The sequence below is a fragment of the Callospermophilus lateralis genome, chromosome 10 (assembly GCF_048772815.1).
Source record: "Callospermophilus lateralis isolate mCalLat2 chromosome 10, mCalLat2.hap1, whole genome shotgun sequence".
In the NCBI taxonomy this organism is placed as follows: domain Eukaryota; kingdom Metazoa; phylum Chordata; class Mammalia; order Rodentia; family Sciuridae; genus Callospermophilus; species Callospermophilus lateralis.
The window spans coordinates 8106560-8123049 of record NC_135314.1 but is presented as its reverse complement, the minus strand read 5'-3'; the positions used below and the strand labels follow the sequence as shown (position 1 = coordinate 8123049).

Genomic DNA, 16490 nt, shown 5'->3' with positions numbered 1-16490 from the left:
AATTTCTCTCTCTGGGAACATACATTTTGTGTGTCATTTATTTTTGTTTTCTCTCAAACTTTCAAGAAATTCTTTTTTTCTTTTTTTCTCTGCAGATAGTCCCAGTGGCAAGTGCATCCCAGCTCACCCTTGTGGACTTGATCTGTGCACTCAGCACCCTGCAGACGGACACAGTGCTGCACCTGGTGAAGGAGGTGGTGAAGAGGCCACTGCAAATCAAAGGGGACGAGGTGAGAAGCCCAGGAATACTGCTCCTGTAGGGGAAGGGTTTGGGCTTCATTAGGATTTGTGCAGCAAGGACTAAAGGGAGAGCAGCAGGTAGGGTGAGCGACAAGCAGGGGCTCCAGCAGAGTCGGGGAAGGTGGGAAGGTACAGAACACCACGTAGAACTGGGCAGCTAGCGGATGAGGGTTGCTGGGTTTGCTGACAGCTGCTCAGGGTGGGTAGGCTCCTACCTACCAGAGACTGGGAGACAAGACCTTGACTTTTTTGTCATTATACTTCAAAGGAATGGCTCTGAGGTCCTTGAGAAAGAACTCCTGCATTGTAGGAGTTACATGGGCACCTCAAAGGGACAGAAGGAATATTCATAATTACGAGCTATTTTTATAAATAAATGTTCTAAGAAAAGGATGTAAGGAGCCTACAGTGAGGTGTGGATAGGAGCAGGTGAATTCCTCTGGTGGCCTTGAGCTTTCCAGTCAGGGACTTGGAGCAGGGTGGTAACTAGGGCTGTCATTCCAGGGTACCGTAGAAACTATGCTGTGTGCATTTGCCCAAGCCTCCTAGTGTGGGGATTGGAGGAAATTCCCTATGCTGAAGTTCTTTTGTTGTGTGGCAGTATTTGGGATAGGGCCCAGGGCCCAGGCCCCACCATTGAGCTACATACCCTGTCCTTTTTGTTGTTTTATTTTGAGACAGGCCTGGGCGAGAGCCGACTTGGGAGCTTCAGCTCAAGGCTTTAGATTAAAGTTATATTTTCTTGTCCTTCTTTAGTCTCCTTCCACCTGTGTTTTTCTTTCATCTCTCCTACCTCAGAAGCTGGTGAGCAAAACCTAAATCATTTGAGAATCATAAAATTATTCTCAGTTGCCATCATCTTTACCCCATAGTGAGAGATGGCTGCAGATGATCTTATCTTCAGCAGTATTTATAGACAGGCTGCCGGGGGCTGGAGATCTTGTCGTGGTTGTCCTGCCCTCCTCTTCTCTGGAAGGGCCTCTCACATGTAGCACAGGACACTCCTCCATAGAAATACCTGTGCCGAGGGCCTGGCTTCTGTGGGCTGTGAGCCCGTCCTATGCTCAGGGACCTCATCCTTTCCAACATCTGTGGAAAGTCAACTCTGTGCATTGCCTGGTGGGGATCCTAAGCTGTGCAAAAGGGTTCCTGCCCTTGGTCCACATTCTAAGCTCTGATGTTCTAGATTGGAAAATAAGTGAGAAAAGAAGAGAAGCCACCCTAAAATTTAACACTGAGAGGCCTGGTTATGGCACCAGCCAAGTGATAAGGATGTACAAGAACCTAAGATAACTTCCACAGTGTTTGCCGGAGCTCTGGCCCAGCATCTCCGAGAACATGTGGTCCCCCAGTTGCCAGTCACTTTTTTTTGTTGTTGTGCTGGGGATTGAACCCAGGGCCTTGCGCATGCTAGGCAAGCACTCTACCAGCTGAGCTATATCCCCAGCCCTGCCGTTCACTCCTGTACATGAATATTAAAGCAGCAATGTAGATCAGAGAGGAGCAGGGATGGAGAGGCAAGCACATCCTCGGCCTGCTGGGATTTAGGACTGAGCAAGTGGTGGGTGTCAGGAAATGACGCTCCCCGAGGGTGGCCCATGCCTGCCCTGCCTCTATGGTGGCAGAAGCATAGGAAGTATATAGGAGAGGGCCCTGTGGTGGCTTGCCCAGACAGAGTGGGCACTTGTGGGTTTTGTTCCCTCGCATTACTTGAATGTCTACAGATATTGGCAACTTCCTGTTTTGTCCAGGCCTTAGTAGGAAGTCGATGGCAGACTGGTTTTTAGCATTCCAAACCCAAACTACATTTTGTTTAGTTTCTTAGCTCAGTTTCTACAAATAACCTTTTATGAAGAAGCCGGTGGGGGGTGGGGGGTGGGGGGCAGCTGGGAATGTTTCAAAGCCACAAAGGAGTTCAGCCACTTGGGGAGGCAGTGTGCTGGTTTTGTGGGAATCTGTGTAGCTAAGAGTTGGAATTGCTCTTGTCCCCTGTCTGTAGGTAAGCAAGTGGATTTATGAGGGTCAACACTGGCCCAACTTTCTGTTTGGGGAGATTCAAGTAAAATGCCAAATTTTACTATGGTGTGTCTTGTTTTATCTGAAAGATTTTTCAGCTAAAATCTGTATTTTGTTCGGATGCAGAGCTATTTCTCTTTGATTTGGATTCTTTGATAATCAGTCTTCTTTCCTCCCAACTTGGAGTAATTGGTTTTGCTTTAACTTTCAGAAGTCGCCCCTTGTGGATATTCCTGTGCTGCAGTTTTGCTATGCTTTTATCCAAAGGTAATGTAGTCCCCTCAGATACCTTGCTGAATTGCAGATGCTTCTGCAATGACCATGGACGTAGACAACTCTGGTTTTCTTTTTTCTTTTTTTTCATTTTTGTAGAAATGGATATTGAACCCAGAAGGGCTCCACCACTGAGCTACATCCCTGGACTCACTCCCCATCCCCACTTTATTTATTCATTCATTTTTTGCAGTACTGGGCATTGAACCACAGGTGCATCACCACTGAGCTATATCCCTAGCTCTGTTTTGATGTTTTATTTTGAAACAATTCTCATTCAGTTGCCCAGGCTGGTCTCAAATTTATAATCCCTCCTGCCTTGGCCTCCCTAATCACTGGGATTATAGGCATGTGTCTCCATGCCCAGCTTGGTTTTATTTCTTGACTACTGGAGAGCCTTAGATCAGATAATATCTTAAAGGTGTCTTCATTTCTTCCTGGGGCAAGGGAATGGACAAGTAGCTTTATTTTTCCTTCTCCAGAGATCTAATCTGACATTTAAAAATCCATATTGAATACATTATGTCAGCAAAACTTTATGTGAGGCCTGTTAAACTTTAAAAGATTCAGATTTGCATTAAATTGGTACCAGCCCCTAACACACACACACACCACACACACACACACACACACAAATACAAAGTGTCAAAGGCCTCTCTCAGCAAAAGGAGAAATGATGGTTTGGGTGATTGTGCTCATGGCTCTACTGACCTATGCTGGGTGGCTTCTGCATTGTTTGACTCCTTGGTAGCTGTGGAAGTCCCGCACAGGAAGTTTCGCTGACCTCTTTGAGCTCTTAAAAGGCAGCTCCCCCGGGTACTGCTTTAGGGACTATTCTGTGCAGTAAATGCAGATGGAGGGGTACCAATGACTTCTCAGGGAAGCCTCAGTATCTTCACCTTTCTGCCCCGAGTGTCACATCCAGCTACAGTCTCCCTGGTTCACATTTAACATTTCAGTTATTCGAACTTGCCAAGTTATGAAGTTGCAGGAGGGTAAATCGAGGACCCTGACCCCAGAGACCCTGGGTCTAGGGGTTACATTCAGAGCGGGTCTCTCCTAGAGCAGTTAAAGATGAGCTGGTTAATTCCCTCTTATGAGAGCAAACATGGCACAGACAATATTGTATAGTGTCTGAACCTTCCCAGCAGCTGCAAGGTAGGTTTCTGCCATCCTTCGGGGTGGCCAGGGACCAGAACTAGGTCCTGGGACCTCTGTCTGCACCTGAGCTTTAGAAGACTGCACTGCTGCCTGGCTTTGTGGCCATCCTGTTAGGGTCTGCCTCGCTTTGTGGCCATCCTGTTAGGGTCTGCCTCATCCCTCAGGAGCCTGCCCGAGAGCTGCTGGGGGTTGATGTGTGTCACCAGCAGCGTCAGGGAAGTAGGGTACTAGGCCAGAGAGAGATTGAGACCAGTCATCTCGGGCTTTTATTCTGTTGACGAGGAAGCCAGATCTCTCCTGTCCACAGCAGGGTTTGGTCCCCTAACTCCAGCTGCTTGCCAGAGCACGAAGGAGAAAAAAAAAAACAAACAGGCCAGTCAGATGTGCTGCTTACCAACTCCTAGTCTAAAATGTTTTTAATAAGTAAATGTATTTGCAGTTGTTCATGGATGGTGTTTTTGTCATTGGAGGTTGACTGTGGGTTGTTATGATCTGGCCCTTGGTATCATTGGTCTAAGATTAGACAGTTACCCCAGTGCAACACACAAAGACAAATGAGGCGAAGACAGAGGGTTAAGGTGGTCCTGGGGCCAGAAGCTTCTGCTCCTGCAGGAGGGCATTTAAGAAAAGACCATCCAAGGCAGGCTTATTGTAAGGCTGGGGAGGCAAGGGAGAGGGAGATACTCCCTAGAGAAGGGGTGGCAGAAGGGTTCAATATAACCGGGGCCAGGGCCCCTGACATGATTCAGCTTTCTGCTTTTGTTAGGATAGGAGGTGGGGCTTTCAGTGAAGAAACCCTGAAGTGACAGGTGCTTCCCCTCCTTGGCCTGGTGTTGGCATAGGGTCCCCCATGTGGGGGGAGTCACACACCTGTGCTGTTAACGTGTTGAGGGCATGCAACTGTGTACTTTGGGTCATTTTACCTTTTCTGGCCTAAGACCACAAGTGGAAGGTCATGTGATGGTCAGCTGACTCTGGGGACAACTTATGGGCACGTGCATAACTCTGGAACATGATATGTGCCCATGAGTATAAATGGAAGGAGGGGGAATGTGGAAGGAGACTGGCACCTCAGTGTCAGTTCCCAGCAAGGGGCTTTTTTTATAGTCCTTCCTATCCTTCCCTGATCCATTTCCTGCTCATCCCTAGCTGCCTTCCCATGCTAACATTGTTTCCTTTGTTTGTTTAAATAGGCTTCCAATACTAGCCTTGCAGGAGAACTTTGCTTCGCTGTTGGGAGTACTGAAGGAATCTGTGCAATTGAATCTGGCTCCACCTGGATATTTTCTGCTTCTCAGGTATCACATCACCACATTCATATGGAGGTAGTGTTTTCTGTCGGAACATATTTTATTTCTGCAGCATTTTTGATCAGAACCTAATTGTCCCCCAACAGCATGCTGAATGACTTTGTAACAAGAACTCCCAACCTGGAAAGCAAGAAGGACCAAAAGGACCTGCAGGTCTGTATGTGCAGTATTTAGTGAATGTTGTCATTCCTGCGATGCCATCTTTAGGGTAGGTCACCACCAATGACCAGCACTGGCAGAGTCCCATCTTGGCTTTGCCTTTGTGATCAAGTTCATCATCTGCCAGTGGAGGTGCAGGCAGGCTTGGGGCCTATATTTGCTGTGAAGATTCCTGGTTACTGTTTGAGCAGCCTACCCTAGAATTTACAGGGCCCCCCCAACCCTGCAGGGTATGCAGATGTCTGTGGAGCCCTCTCTAAAACATCCATCTGCCATTACGCATAGATTTCTTTCCTTAAAAGAAGAAAGATTTCTTCCCTTTATTTTTCTGTTATAGAAGCATTGCATGCTTATAGAAAATTTTGTAAATACTGAAAAGCAAAAGTACAACTTGCTCAGATGGAAAACTTCTCAGAGCAGAAAGCTGACTAATATGTAGACTTCAAGATGGAGTTAGAGGGGCTGGGGTTATGGCTCAGTGGTAGAGTGCTCGCCTAGTATGCATAAGGCACTAGGTTCAATCTTCAGCGCCACATAAATATAAAATATTTTGTCAACCTAAAACTAAAAAATATTTTTTAAAAAAGATGGAGTTAGAAAATCACTATTTTGCCACTGTTATAAAACATTGATTGATTGAGATGGTGACTTGTGGTCAAAGGCTTCAATTTAACCTGGGGTGTATAGTATTTGTCAATTGTTTTCTTTCTTTCTTTTTTTTTTTTCCCAAAGAGAGAGTGAGAGAGGAGAGAGAGAGAGAGAGAATTTTTTTTAATATTTATTTTTTAGTTATCAGCAGACACAACATCTTTGTTTGTACGTGGTGCTGAGAATCGAACCCGGGCCGCACGCATGCCAGGCAAGCGCGCTACCACTTGAGCCACATCCCCAGCCCTCTTTCTTTCTTTTTAAATATATATTTAGTTGTAGATGGACACCATACCTTTATTTTATTTATTTATATGTAGTGCTGAGGATTGAACCCAGTGCCTCACATGTGCTAGCCAAGCGCTGTACCACTTAGCTATAACCCCAGCCCAGTATCTGTCAATTCCAAGACCCCACACACAAAATACAAAAGTCCAAAGATGCTGAAGTCCCTTGTATAAAATGGCATACTATTTGTATAAACCTGTACATATCTTTTTTTAATATTTATTTTATAGGTGTAGACGGACACAACACAATGCCTTTTTTTTTTTAATGTGGTGCTGAGGATCGAACCCGGTTCTCGCCTGTGCTAGGCGAGTGCTCTACACTGAGTCACAATCCCAGCCCACCTGTACATATCTTCCTGGATGCTTTTAATCATCTCTAGGTTACTTATTTTGCCTAGCCTTTGCACCTCTTTACCTGTAATATATTTGATAATAAACTGGTAAATATGTTTCCCTAAGTACTGAATTGCTAAGTAAAGAGGTGTTATCCTGTACTGTTTAGGGAATAATGCCGAAGAAAAAAGTCTGTAGGTGTTCAGTGCAAATATAGTTTTCTTTCTGATACTTCCATTCCTGTAATTGAATGTGTAGATCCCAAGGCTTGTCTAACAGTTTTATGTCTTTAGTGATGTTATTGAAAATTGTTATGATCCCCAGCATTTGTATAAGGTATATCCTGCAACAGTATCAGGACGTACCATAATAGGAACTGTGTAAAGCATAATGAGAAGTTTTGAGTGGCTCCTTTGGACTCAACTTGTGGAGAAGAAAGCATCATTACCATGCAGATGCTGCCCTGGGATGTTGATATTTATAGAGGACAGCAGCTAGGGGCTGGACTGGAGGTGGAGGGAGTGTGGAGTTTGATTTCCTGACAGTTCTTCTAGTGCATGTACATTGCCTTCCTGAGTAAAAGAAAGAAGGCCAAGGACATGGGCTGGGTTGCCGCAGTCTGGCTGGGCACAATTCAGGAGCCACTTGTCAAAAGAAACTAACTTTATTTTTAGAACCACACGCCAAATAAAACAGCTCCTCAGGAAAAAACCCTCAAAGCCCAACTGCCACCACCGGCTTCCCACAAGCCACTCTCTCAACCCTACGCCTCTCCACCTCCCACAATCCTCCTGCTCTTGAGGCCGATTGGCTGGGTCGTGTGGGCGGAGCCAAAAAGTTCCCCAATGAGCAGCTCTGTGGCCTGAAAGGGCAGGGAAACAGCCCAATGAGCATCACCGCAGAGGAGCCAATCAGCTAGATGTTGCTGGGGCCGCTGTGAGCCAATCATCAGCTGGCAGTCTGAAAGTTTGCTGGGGCCCTTTCGGCTGTGGCTCTCAACACTGGGTTGCTCACAGTTGCTCACTGCATTTCAAAAGTTCATGGGTGTTTCCTATGTTCCAACAGTTCATGGGTGCTTCTCCTTTGAGACTCAGTGTATTTTTCCTATATCCCCAAATTTCTATCTCAAAATGTGTGATAGCAACCATGCAATGCGTTCTCCAGTGCATACCAGCCTGTGGCCTCTAAATCAGGTGAGTTCGGAGGCTGATCTACCTGGAGTCAGCTGCCTGCACAAGGGGAAAGCTCTAACCCACTGGCTGTTCCTCATCTCAAATGCACAACCCAGGTTATTTTGCCTGTGCTGCTTATTGTCCTCTAAATCGGGGTTCATTTAATTTGCTGGGGCAATTTAGTACTTAGGGAAACATATTTGCCAGTTTATTATCAAATATATTACAGGTAAAGAAGTACAAAGGCCAGGTGTGGGTAGGGACATGAGCTTCCATGATCCCTAGATGGCCTCCTCCAGGAACTGCTGTGTGTTCAGCTCATTGGAAGATCTCTCAGCCTAGTCCTGTGGGGGTTTTATGGAGACTTCATTATAAAGGAATGATTGATTGAGTCACTGACCATTGGGGATCAGCTCAACCTTTAGTCCTTTTTCAGCACAGGTGGTTGAAATATGGGGCTGAAAATCCCAACCCTCACCAGGCGTGGTGGTATACACCTATAATCCTAGGAAGTTAGAAGGCTAAGGCAGGAGGATGTCAAGTTTTTAAGACCAGCCTCAAGGGGCTGGGGATATATCTCAGTTGGTAGAGTGCCTGCCTCACATGCAAAAGGCCCTAAGTTCAATCCCCAGCACCAGGGAAAAAAAAAAAAATAGACCAGCTTCAGCAATTTAGTAAGACCTTGTCTTAAAAAGGACTGGAGATGTAGCTCAGTGGTAGAGCATTCCTGCATTCGATCCCCAGCATCACCATATCACAAAAAAAATGGAATATCTACAAAATTACATATATATGTATATGGTGTATTTTATATATGAATTTAAGATGGCTATATATCTCAGTCATCTTGAAAGATATATACCTTGCCATCATTTTGAGGTGGAAAAATCTATATCTAGATTTATACCTATATCTAGATATATAATTATCTAGATATATATCTGTCTCAAAAATGATAGGTAGATAGTTTGGGAGATTTCCAAGGATTTTAGAAGAGAGATGCCAGGAAAGTGGGAGGAAGACCAAGTAAGTATTTCACAGGACATATTTGTGCAATGATCCTCGTGGGAATTCTCTTAGCACAAACCCCATTTCCTGATCTTTCACTCTGCCCATTACTTGGCCCCCATCACACACACACATACGGGTTTGCCAGCCAGCTGATTTGCTCAGGTGCACCCCCTTCCCACTCAGGAGGCAGATTTGTTTGTTTTGTGCCTAAACATAGCTCCAAAGCTGATGGACCTTGTGTAATAATTGAGGTCAGGGGTTATAGTTGCTCTTAGCTGGTGGTTGGTCAGCCGTTATACTGGCCATGAACCCTGCTCAGGGTTCCTGTATGTTCGCCTGCTGACCAAGTTCTTCCCTGATGGTGCTCCTGAGAGTGGGTAACCTGAAAGTTTGCCCCTATCTAGCCAATTTATTTAATTTTATTTTTTATATTATTGAAAGGTACAATCCCAGTGTCAAAGGACAAAACTACAACAATTTAGCATAACGATATCTCGATTTTCCATTCTAGTCTCAGGCATGCTTATTCCCAAAGCTCAGCCACAGAAAACTCATGTTCCATGGGATAGTACTGGGGAGAAAGAAGGGCTTTATTCAGTGGCCAAAGAGTGGAAAAGAGGAAGCTGTTTCCCAGCCAGCTTCTCTACTGCAGGGGGTTGGGAGGAAGAATGAGGGAGAGGGAGACTAATGAAGGGGAGGAACATCCATGTCTTTTCTGGAAATAGGCAGAGATCTTTCCGGAATTCAGGTGCTAGCTGTTTTTGCTCTCTTCTTAGTCTGGTCTTTCTGGTTATGGCATCTGATAGATGTCTTTAGCCTTGAAGGAGGAGGACAGAGGCTAAGAAAGCCTGGGTCAAATTATCCTTGTGTTATAGTTTGGGAGAGACATTTCTTAAATGGTCAACACGTCTTCATGCAGACTGAGTAGAGTCAAGGCAGGGTCAAGGCAGCAGAGGACCCCAGCCAAATCTGAAGGTAGAGGTGCAGGCCTTCTCGTTCCATTCCGGTCATCCAGCAGACACCTGCAGGCCCAAGAAGAGAGCCAGTGTTTTCAGCAGAAGTGGCCTTCTGCTCCCTAAGAGTAGCCTAGCTGCCCTTACTGTCATAACCACATGTCAGAGATGTCACCCGCACCAAGCTAGTGGGAGGCTGGTAATGTATTGCCCAGCTGTGTGACCTCCTCCAAAATTAATGATTTTTAAGTCAATTAAGAGCAAGTGAAGCTGGAAGATTTATTTACATCTCCCAGTAATGATTTCATGTCATAATACAGTGTGCTCTGATGAGCTGAGCAGAGGAGCTTTGTGTGATTAAAAAAGGACTAAAAAAAGCAAGAATAACTTGGAAATGACCAGTCATTTACGTTCTTTGTTTTTGCGGTGGCACAAGTTTGTAATCCCAGCCGTTCATGAGGCTTAATCAGAAGGATACAGGTTCAAGATCAGCCTCAGCAACTTGGGCAGACCCTGTCTCAAAAGTAAAAATAGGGCTGGAGATATAACTCAGTGATAAAGTGTCCCTGGGTTCAGTCCCCAGTACCAAAAAGAAAAGCTATTCTTGGGCTGGGGTTGTGGCTCATCAGTAGAGCACTCACCTATCATGTGCGAGGCTCTGGATTCAATTCTCAGCACCACATAAAAATAAATATGTAAAATAAAGGTATTGTATGCAACTACAACTAAAAAACAATTTTTTTTTTTTTAAAAAAAGCTACTTTTCTTGTAATGAAGGTACAGGGAGACGTGGAAAATTTTTTTTTTAATTAACTAGTTAACAATAGGTTAGTTCAGGTTACTTTTTAATCCAAAGATTAAGGCAGAGAGTGAACTTCAGTATTAAGCCAATTGTTTGGGGAACCTGTCTGTTACCTGGCTAGTCCTGATTTCTCAGAGGGTTAGATAAACAGCTTAGTTGCAGCTTGGTGATGTGGACATCAGCATGAATGACTCCATTTTCATTTTAGGCTATTCCTGTCAGGGCTAGTAGTGGAGCTCAGTTCAAAAAAGTGGTCTCCTGTAATTTTATTTAACACTAGTAAGAACCCCTGGTCCTAGAGAAACCAGAAGACTAACCTGTTAACAATGTGCTCCTTTGTTATCAGAATATGTCTATTGCTGATGTCTGTGTACCTGGCCAGTACAGTAACCACTGGGCACTTGTCATTACCAGAAATGCCATTGCCTTTGTGTTCTGAGCAAAACCCCAACCATACAAATATAGCAAAGTTTATTAAGAAAGAAAACACCCAGAGAGGAGGATGGGTCATCTCAAAGAGAACAGCAATTTGTTTTGTGAGTGTGGTTTAATTGGGGTAGGAGGCAAAGTTGTTAGAAGGTCCTTTGTGCTCTGGATTGACAAACTCCACTAGATTCCCAAAGTTGCCCTACAACACTTTTACCTGTAGGTGTTCCATGAACCCCATGAGAGGGGAAGTAAGGCTTCATTAGGATATGGGGAGGTTATGCTAATAACGTAAGGGCAACTCTCTGTCATCCTGACCAGCTGACAAGTTCCAATTGGAACTTATTTTATAGATGGGCTGATGGGCTCTGGACCTCGTCACCCTGCTTTCCCGGGGACTCGGGGTCCCATGACCTCGTGAGCTTTATGGTTGCATTGTGTTTATCTTAGGCCATAGTCTAGTCAGCATTGTTTGTGCAGGGCCTTGCTTAAGATGTTGTAAAGTTAGACCCTCTGGAGCAATCGTACCTTTGCCCTTTGTGCTTAACCCCTGAGTTTATCTTCTCCGGTTGTAAGAGGAATAGTTTATAGGACTGAGATCAGGTGGGGCCCTGAAGTAGCTATCTTCTCAGACCTTGTGGTGCCACAGAGGCAGAGCTGTTGATTGACTGATTTGTTTGGCACTGAGGATTTTCTCACACCCCTGACCTAACTGCTCCAACCCCTGTGTCTGACTGCTGCCTAACCAAGTGAACACTGCGCACCTGGAAGTGTGGCTGAATTGAATGTGCTAGAAATGTAAAATGCATGTTGGTTCCAGACGTGATACAAAATAAAGTGCAAAACCTCATTAGTAATTTTGTATTGATTGTGTGTTGAATACATTGGGTTAAATAGGACATATTAAAATTAGCTGCCTCTAGGACTGGGGTTGGGGCTCAGAGGTAGAAGCGCTTGCCTAGCATGCGTGAAGCACTGGGTTCTATCCTCAGCACTACATAAGAATAAATAAAGCTATCGTGTGCACCTACAACTAAAAAAATAAATGTTTAAAAAAAATTAACTGCCCTCTTTCTTTTTACCTTGAATGTGACCATAGAATACTTGATGTTATATAAATGGCTCACAGTTATGACCTGAGTTATATGTATTTATATATATATTTATATATATTTTTAAGTTGATGATAGAACTTTATTTATTTATTTTATTTATTATATGCGGTGCTGAGAATGAAGCCGGTGCCTCACGCATGCCAGGCAAGTGCACTATCGCTGAGCCATAGCCCCAGCCCCTGAGTTATATTTTTATTGGATGGTGCTGCCTCTTCGCACCTAAACTTCTTAACTGACTTCCATTCCTCTTCCTCTAATGGCTCTCAGGAAATCACTCAGAAAATCCTGGAAGCCATAGGGAACATTGCTGGCTCTTCCCTGGAACAAACCAGCTGGCTCAGCAGAAACTTGGAAGTGAAGGCTCAGCCACAGGTGGCCCTGGAAGAGTCTGACCCTGAGGAAGACTTGTACGGTAGGTGTGGGGGCATCAGAGGGTAATGCTTGCTTCCCCTTTGGAAGGAGCTTAAGTGTTCTCACCACCAAAAACAGACAGACACACCTGGGGAGAAAGAGAGGAGAAGCTATGAGGTTGGGAAGTGAAGGTGGTACTGTTTGTTTTTGGTTTTTGTTTTTTAATATTTATTTTTAGTTGTAGTTGTACACAAAGGCATTGTACCTTTATTTTTTTTATGTATTCTTACGTGGTGCTGAGGATCGAACCCAGGGCCTCACACGTGCTGGGTGAAGGCTCCACCACTGAGCCACAACCCCAGCCCTGAACTGGTTTTCAATCCCAAAGGCTGGGTGCTTGCTTCCTCCTGGAATTGTGGAAACATTAACAAGACCAAGCACTGAAGGAGACTTTTATTCTTGGCCAAAAATAAAAGTGGGAGATGAACTTGCAAATCAAGTTCCCACCCCTTGGGGGTTGGAGGGGTCATAGATGAAGAATAAGAGAAATGGGGGAGTAGGCTAATAAAGGGAAGGAATATGCAGGTATTTTCTGGGAATGGGTGGATATTATCCTGTTGTTTGGGCACCACCTTGTTCCTTATATGGTTCTTTCTGATTATTGTCATGATGGTCAACTATCTGGCACCAGAGAGAACTGCTTCAGCATGCAGATGGGATTGTGATGAAGCTGAAGTTGTCTTGTCTACAGCTGGCAGTTTGTCCTAGATCCAGCCAGCTTCAGCCAGCCCATCCAAAGAGGAACTTCGGGCCTTCCAGCCTCTTGTCCTCAGAATAAGCAAGATTAGGGCCAGGCATGGTGGCCCAAGCCTATTTCTTTGCTCAAGGCTGAAGCAGAATGATCCAAAGTTCAAGGCTAGCCTGGGTAAATTAGGGAGGCCTGTCTCAAAATTAAACAGTAAGCTGGGGGTATAGCTCAGTGGTAGAGTACTTGCCGAGGAAATGGGAGGCCCTGGGTTCAGTCCCCAGGACCAAAGGGGGAGAAGTTTAAGCTAAGGAAAAAGCATGTCCTGCTTGCTTAGGCCTGCGTCCATTCACCCAAGTGCCCTTTGTGCTCAGCAGCTAAGTGAATGAACAGTCTTCACTTCTTAACAACTTAAGTTGTGTGTGTAACAAGACAGTAGGGTCCCTCTGATGGCATCCCAGGGACAGATGCCATGTTAACCTTCGCTGGGCCCAGGGAGAGTCCCAAAGGTGACCTCCCTAGATAATGCACATGCACAGGGTGCCTGAAGGCTAGAAGTCCCTCTTCAGGTGGGCTGGCCAAAACCAATTGGATCTAAGGTGGCATCCAGGGTGACCACCAGACAATCTCTAGCTTCATTATAATAAAAGAAATGACTGTTCCTCCCCTTTATTAGCCTATTTGTCTTCCTCATTTCTTTTGCCCAATATGGGTAATCTCCCAGCCCCAAAGGGGTAGGAAGTTGATTCATAAATTTGTCTCCCACTTCTATTCTTGGCCAAGAATAAAAATCTCTTATGCTATTCAATTAGTGCTTGGTCTTATTACTGGTTCCACAGTTCCAAGGGGGAAAAAGGATTCAGCCATTGGAGTCAAAAATTGATTAATAGCCCCAACAAGTCAGGTCTGACTCTTTGCCCCAAAGACGGCAAACAAAGGTAACGGTGAAAGCAGGAAAGGAGTGTAATCAATAGGAAGACAAGGGGATCAGGCGTCCTGGCCCTGTCTTTGAGGCTACCGACATGGGCTCTAGGTTTAAATAGAGGAAGAATTGGGGCGGGGGTTAGAGTGACATGTGTTAGATGGGTTTCTATTGGTGAACAGAATACCTGGGAAAAAAACGTAACCAGAAAGAAAGGTTTTTCTTGGCTCATGGTTTCAAAGGTCTCAGTTCGTGGTCGGCTGGCTCCACTGCTTTGGGCCTGAGTGAGGCAGAGCGTCACAGCAGAGGGCCTGGCAGAGGAAAGCTGTGTAGCTCAGCTCATGGGAGGTGGGGGAGGCGGGGGAGTGGCAGCAAAAAGGAGAGAAGCAGGAACAGTCCCCAAGGACATGCTTCCAAAGACCCACTCCCATAGTTTCCACCGCCTCCCAATAATGTCCTCAAATTTGGCTCCACTGGTGAGGTCAAACCCCACCTCTGGACACCGCAGCACAAGCCTTTGACACTTGAGTCTTTGGGAGACATTTTAGATCCAAATCACCACAGTACTGGTGGAGAGCAGAGCAGTCTTGATCAGACTGGTCTGGTTGATCATTATCTCCTTCAGTTTTGCAAGGTGACTCTGGAGAAGTCCTTGTTGCTTAAAAGGGCAGTTCAGTTCCCATGAGATGATTACTCCTAATTGGGGGGCAGCCACAGTTCCTGTCATGGGGTAATTGTTCCTGCTTAGGACGGTGATCTCATCCATTGTGGGGTGATGTGTCTGCAAAGCTGTGCTATTCCAGGGTGACTGCAGCTTTGGGCAATGACTAGAGACTTCTAGGCACCACTCCAGGAGGCTTGAAAACGCCCTGGTTACCCTTATCTTGGTGTCCTCAGTCTTAAAGGAAGACAAAATAAATTAGGTAGATTTAGGACTAATCATCTTTGTAGTACCTGTTTTTACACAGACACTCCCTAAGTGATTAACATGCCTGGAGAGCCAAATAGGATTCTGACCCAAAGTTTAAGGTGGTAAAGGAGATGGAGACACAGGCAGAGATGCTGCTTCCCATTGGGCATCTGCAGGCCAAAGTGAACAGTCTGTGCTTTTTAGTAAAACAGCCTCTACATCATCCTTATAAACTCAGTGTGGTGGTTTAGGCTGTCAATTGCCAGGCCCTAAAGACCCGCAGGCACACCTGCCAATCAGGCAGATCTCAGAGCATGGCACTCAGTGAGGGAGACCCTGGAATGTGTCAAAGGAGTATCTCAAACATAGTCGGCAAGGATATTTAGAGTTTCAGGACCTTGGCTGAGCTGAATTGTGACAGATCTTTTAAGGTGGGTGTATTAATCCATTTTCTCTTACCAAAAACACAGTACTATAGACTGGGTAACTTATAAAGAAGGTTTATTTCAGCTCATGGTTCTGGAGGTGCAAGGTCTAGGGGTCTTTCCTATGTTGGAAGAGTCTCCAGGCAGCACAAAGCATCACATGGCAAAGGTTAAGGAGTGTGCGTGTGTGTATGTGTGTGTACACACGCACGTGTGCTTCTTCTAGTCCCTTTCTTCTCACAGAGTTAGTGGTTTGGATTGGTGGGTGCAGCATGAGGTGAGGACCCAGAAGTGACTCTTAGTAAGTGCACTGCCAGTTTTGATGAGCTAGCTGCTTTAGTTGGTGTACAGTTTTCTCTTGGGAGTCAGCGTGTCTTGGGGCAATTGATTTTCTGTGCTAGTTCTGCATTTGATTTAACATGGGGACAGGAGAGCCTGTGCACTGTTGCTTAATGCATGATGAGAGGTAAGTTTAGTTCCAGTTTTATTAAACACAGTGATGAGAAATTACATTTTTGTTTTCAGTATGAACTATATGGCACAGTACCTGCCACAGAGTAAATGTTAAAAACTTCTTAGCTTATATTACTCTTCTTTCCGAATTGTTAGTGATGGCTATATCCACAAAAACAATGCTAAATGGGTCTTTTTTCTTTTGGTACCAGGGATTGAACCCAGGAGTGCTTAACCACTGAGCCACATCCCCAGCCTTTTTTTTTTTATTATTATTTTTTATTTTGAGACAGGGGCTCAGTAATTTGCTTAGGGCCTCACTACGTTGCTAAATGACTTTGAACTTGCAATCCTCCTGCCTTAATCTCCCAAGCTTCTGAGATTACAGGCATGTGCCACCTCATCTGGTTAAGTTGGTCATTTTTTATATACAAGGGAAGACGCGTCCATGAGTCAGGGCTCTTTTCCCTTAGAGATAACAGAAATCTATTGCAGATGAACAAAAACAAAAATACCAAATGAAGAACTCTGGGCTCCTGCACATGAAAAGCCCAGGGCTAATAATATCTGCTTTAAGCAGTGGAGTGACCAGATGCTCAAATGACTCTGGTAGCTCTTCTGGGTGACATACCTAACCCAGAGGAAGGGCAGGAGCCACGTGATGTGGGCTCTCACCCAAAAGTTGGTTCTCTTCCCAAAAGGAGGAAAGGCAGGGTGCTGGGCAGATTTTGATACCACACCATTACTTGTGCCATACTTGCTAGATAGCTGGCCC

At 45.1% G+C, this 16490-nt stretch overlaps 1 protein-coding gene across 4 annotated transcripts in view; it reads left to right on the top strand.

Moving 5' to 3' along the window:
* Dop1b (DOP1 leucine zipper like protein B) overlaps positions 1-16490 on the top strand; it is a 106298-nt gene that overhangs the window by 71072 nt on the left and 18736 nt on the right. For all 4 annotated transcript variants that reach the window (XR_013092454.2, XM_076867618.2, XM_076867617.2 and 1 more), the window contains 5 exons: positions 96-230; positions 2468-2523; positions 4884-4988; positions 5087-5153; positions 12177-12321. Coding sequence is in view for 3 of the 4 variants with exons in the window: in XM_076867618.2 (XP_076723733.1) it covers positions 96-230; positions 2468-2523; positions 4884-4988; positions 5087-5153; positions 12177-12321 (508 nt within the window). In the remaining variant the exon portion in view is untranslated. The remainder of the gene's footprint in view (positions 1-95; positions 231-2467; positions 2524-4883; positions 4989-5086; positions 5154-12176; positions 12322-16490) is intronic.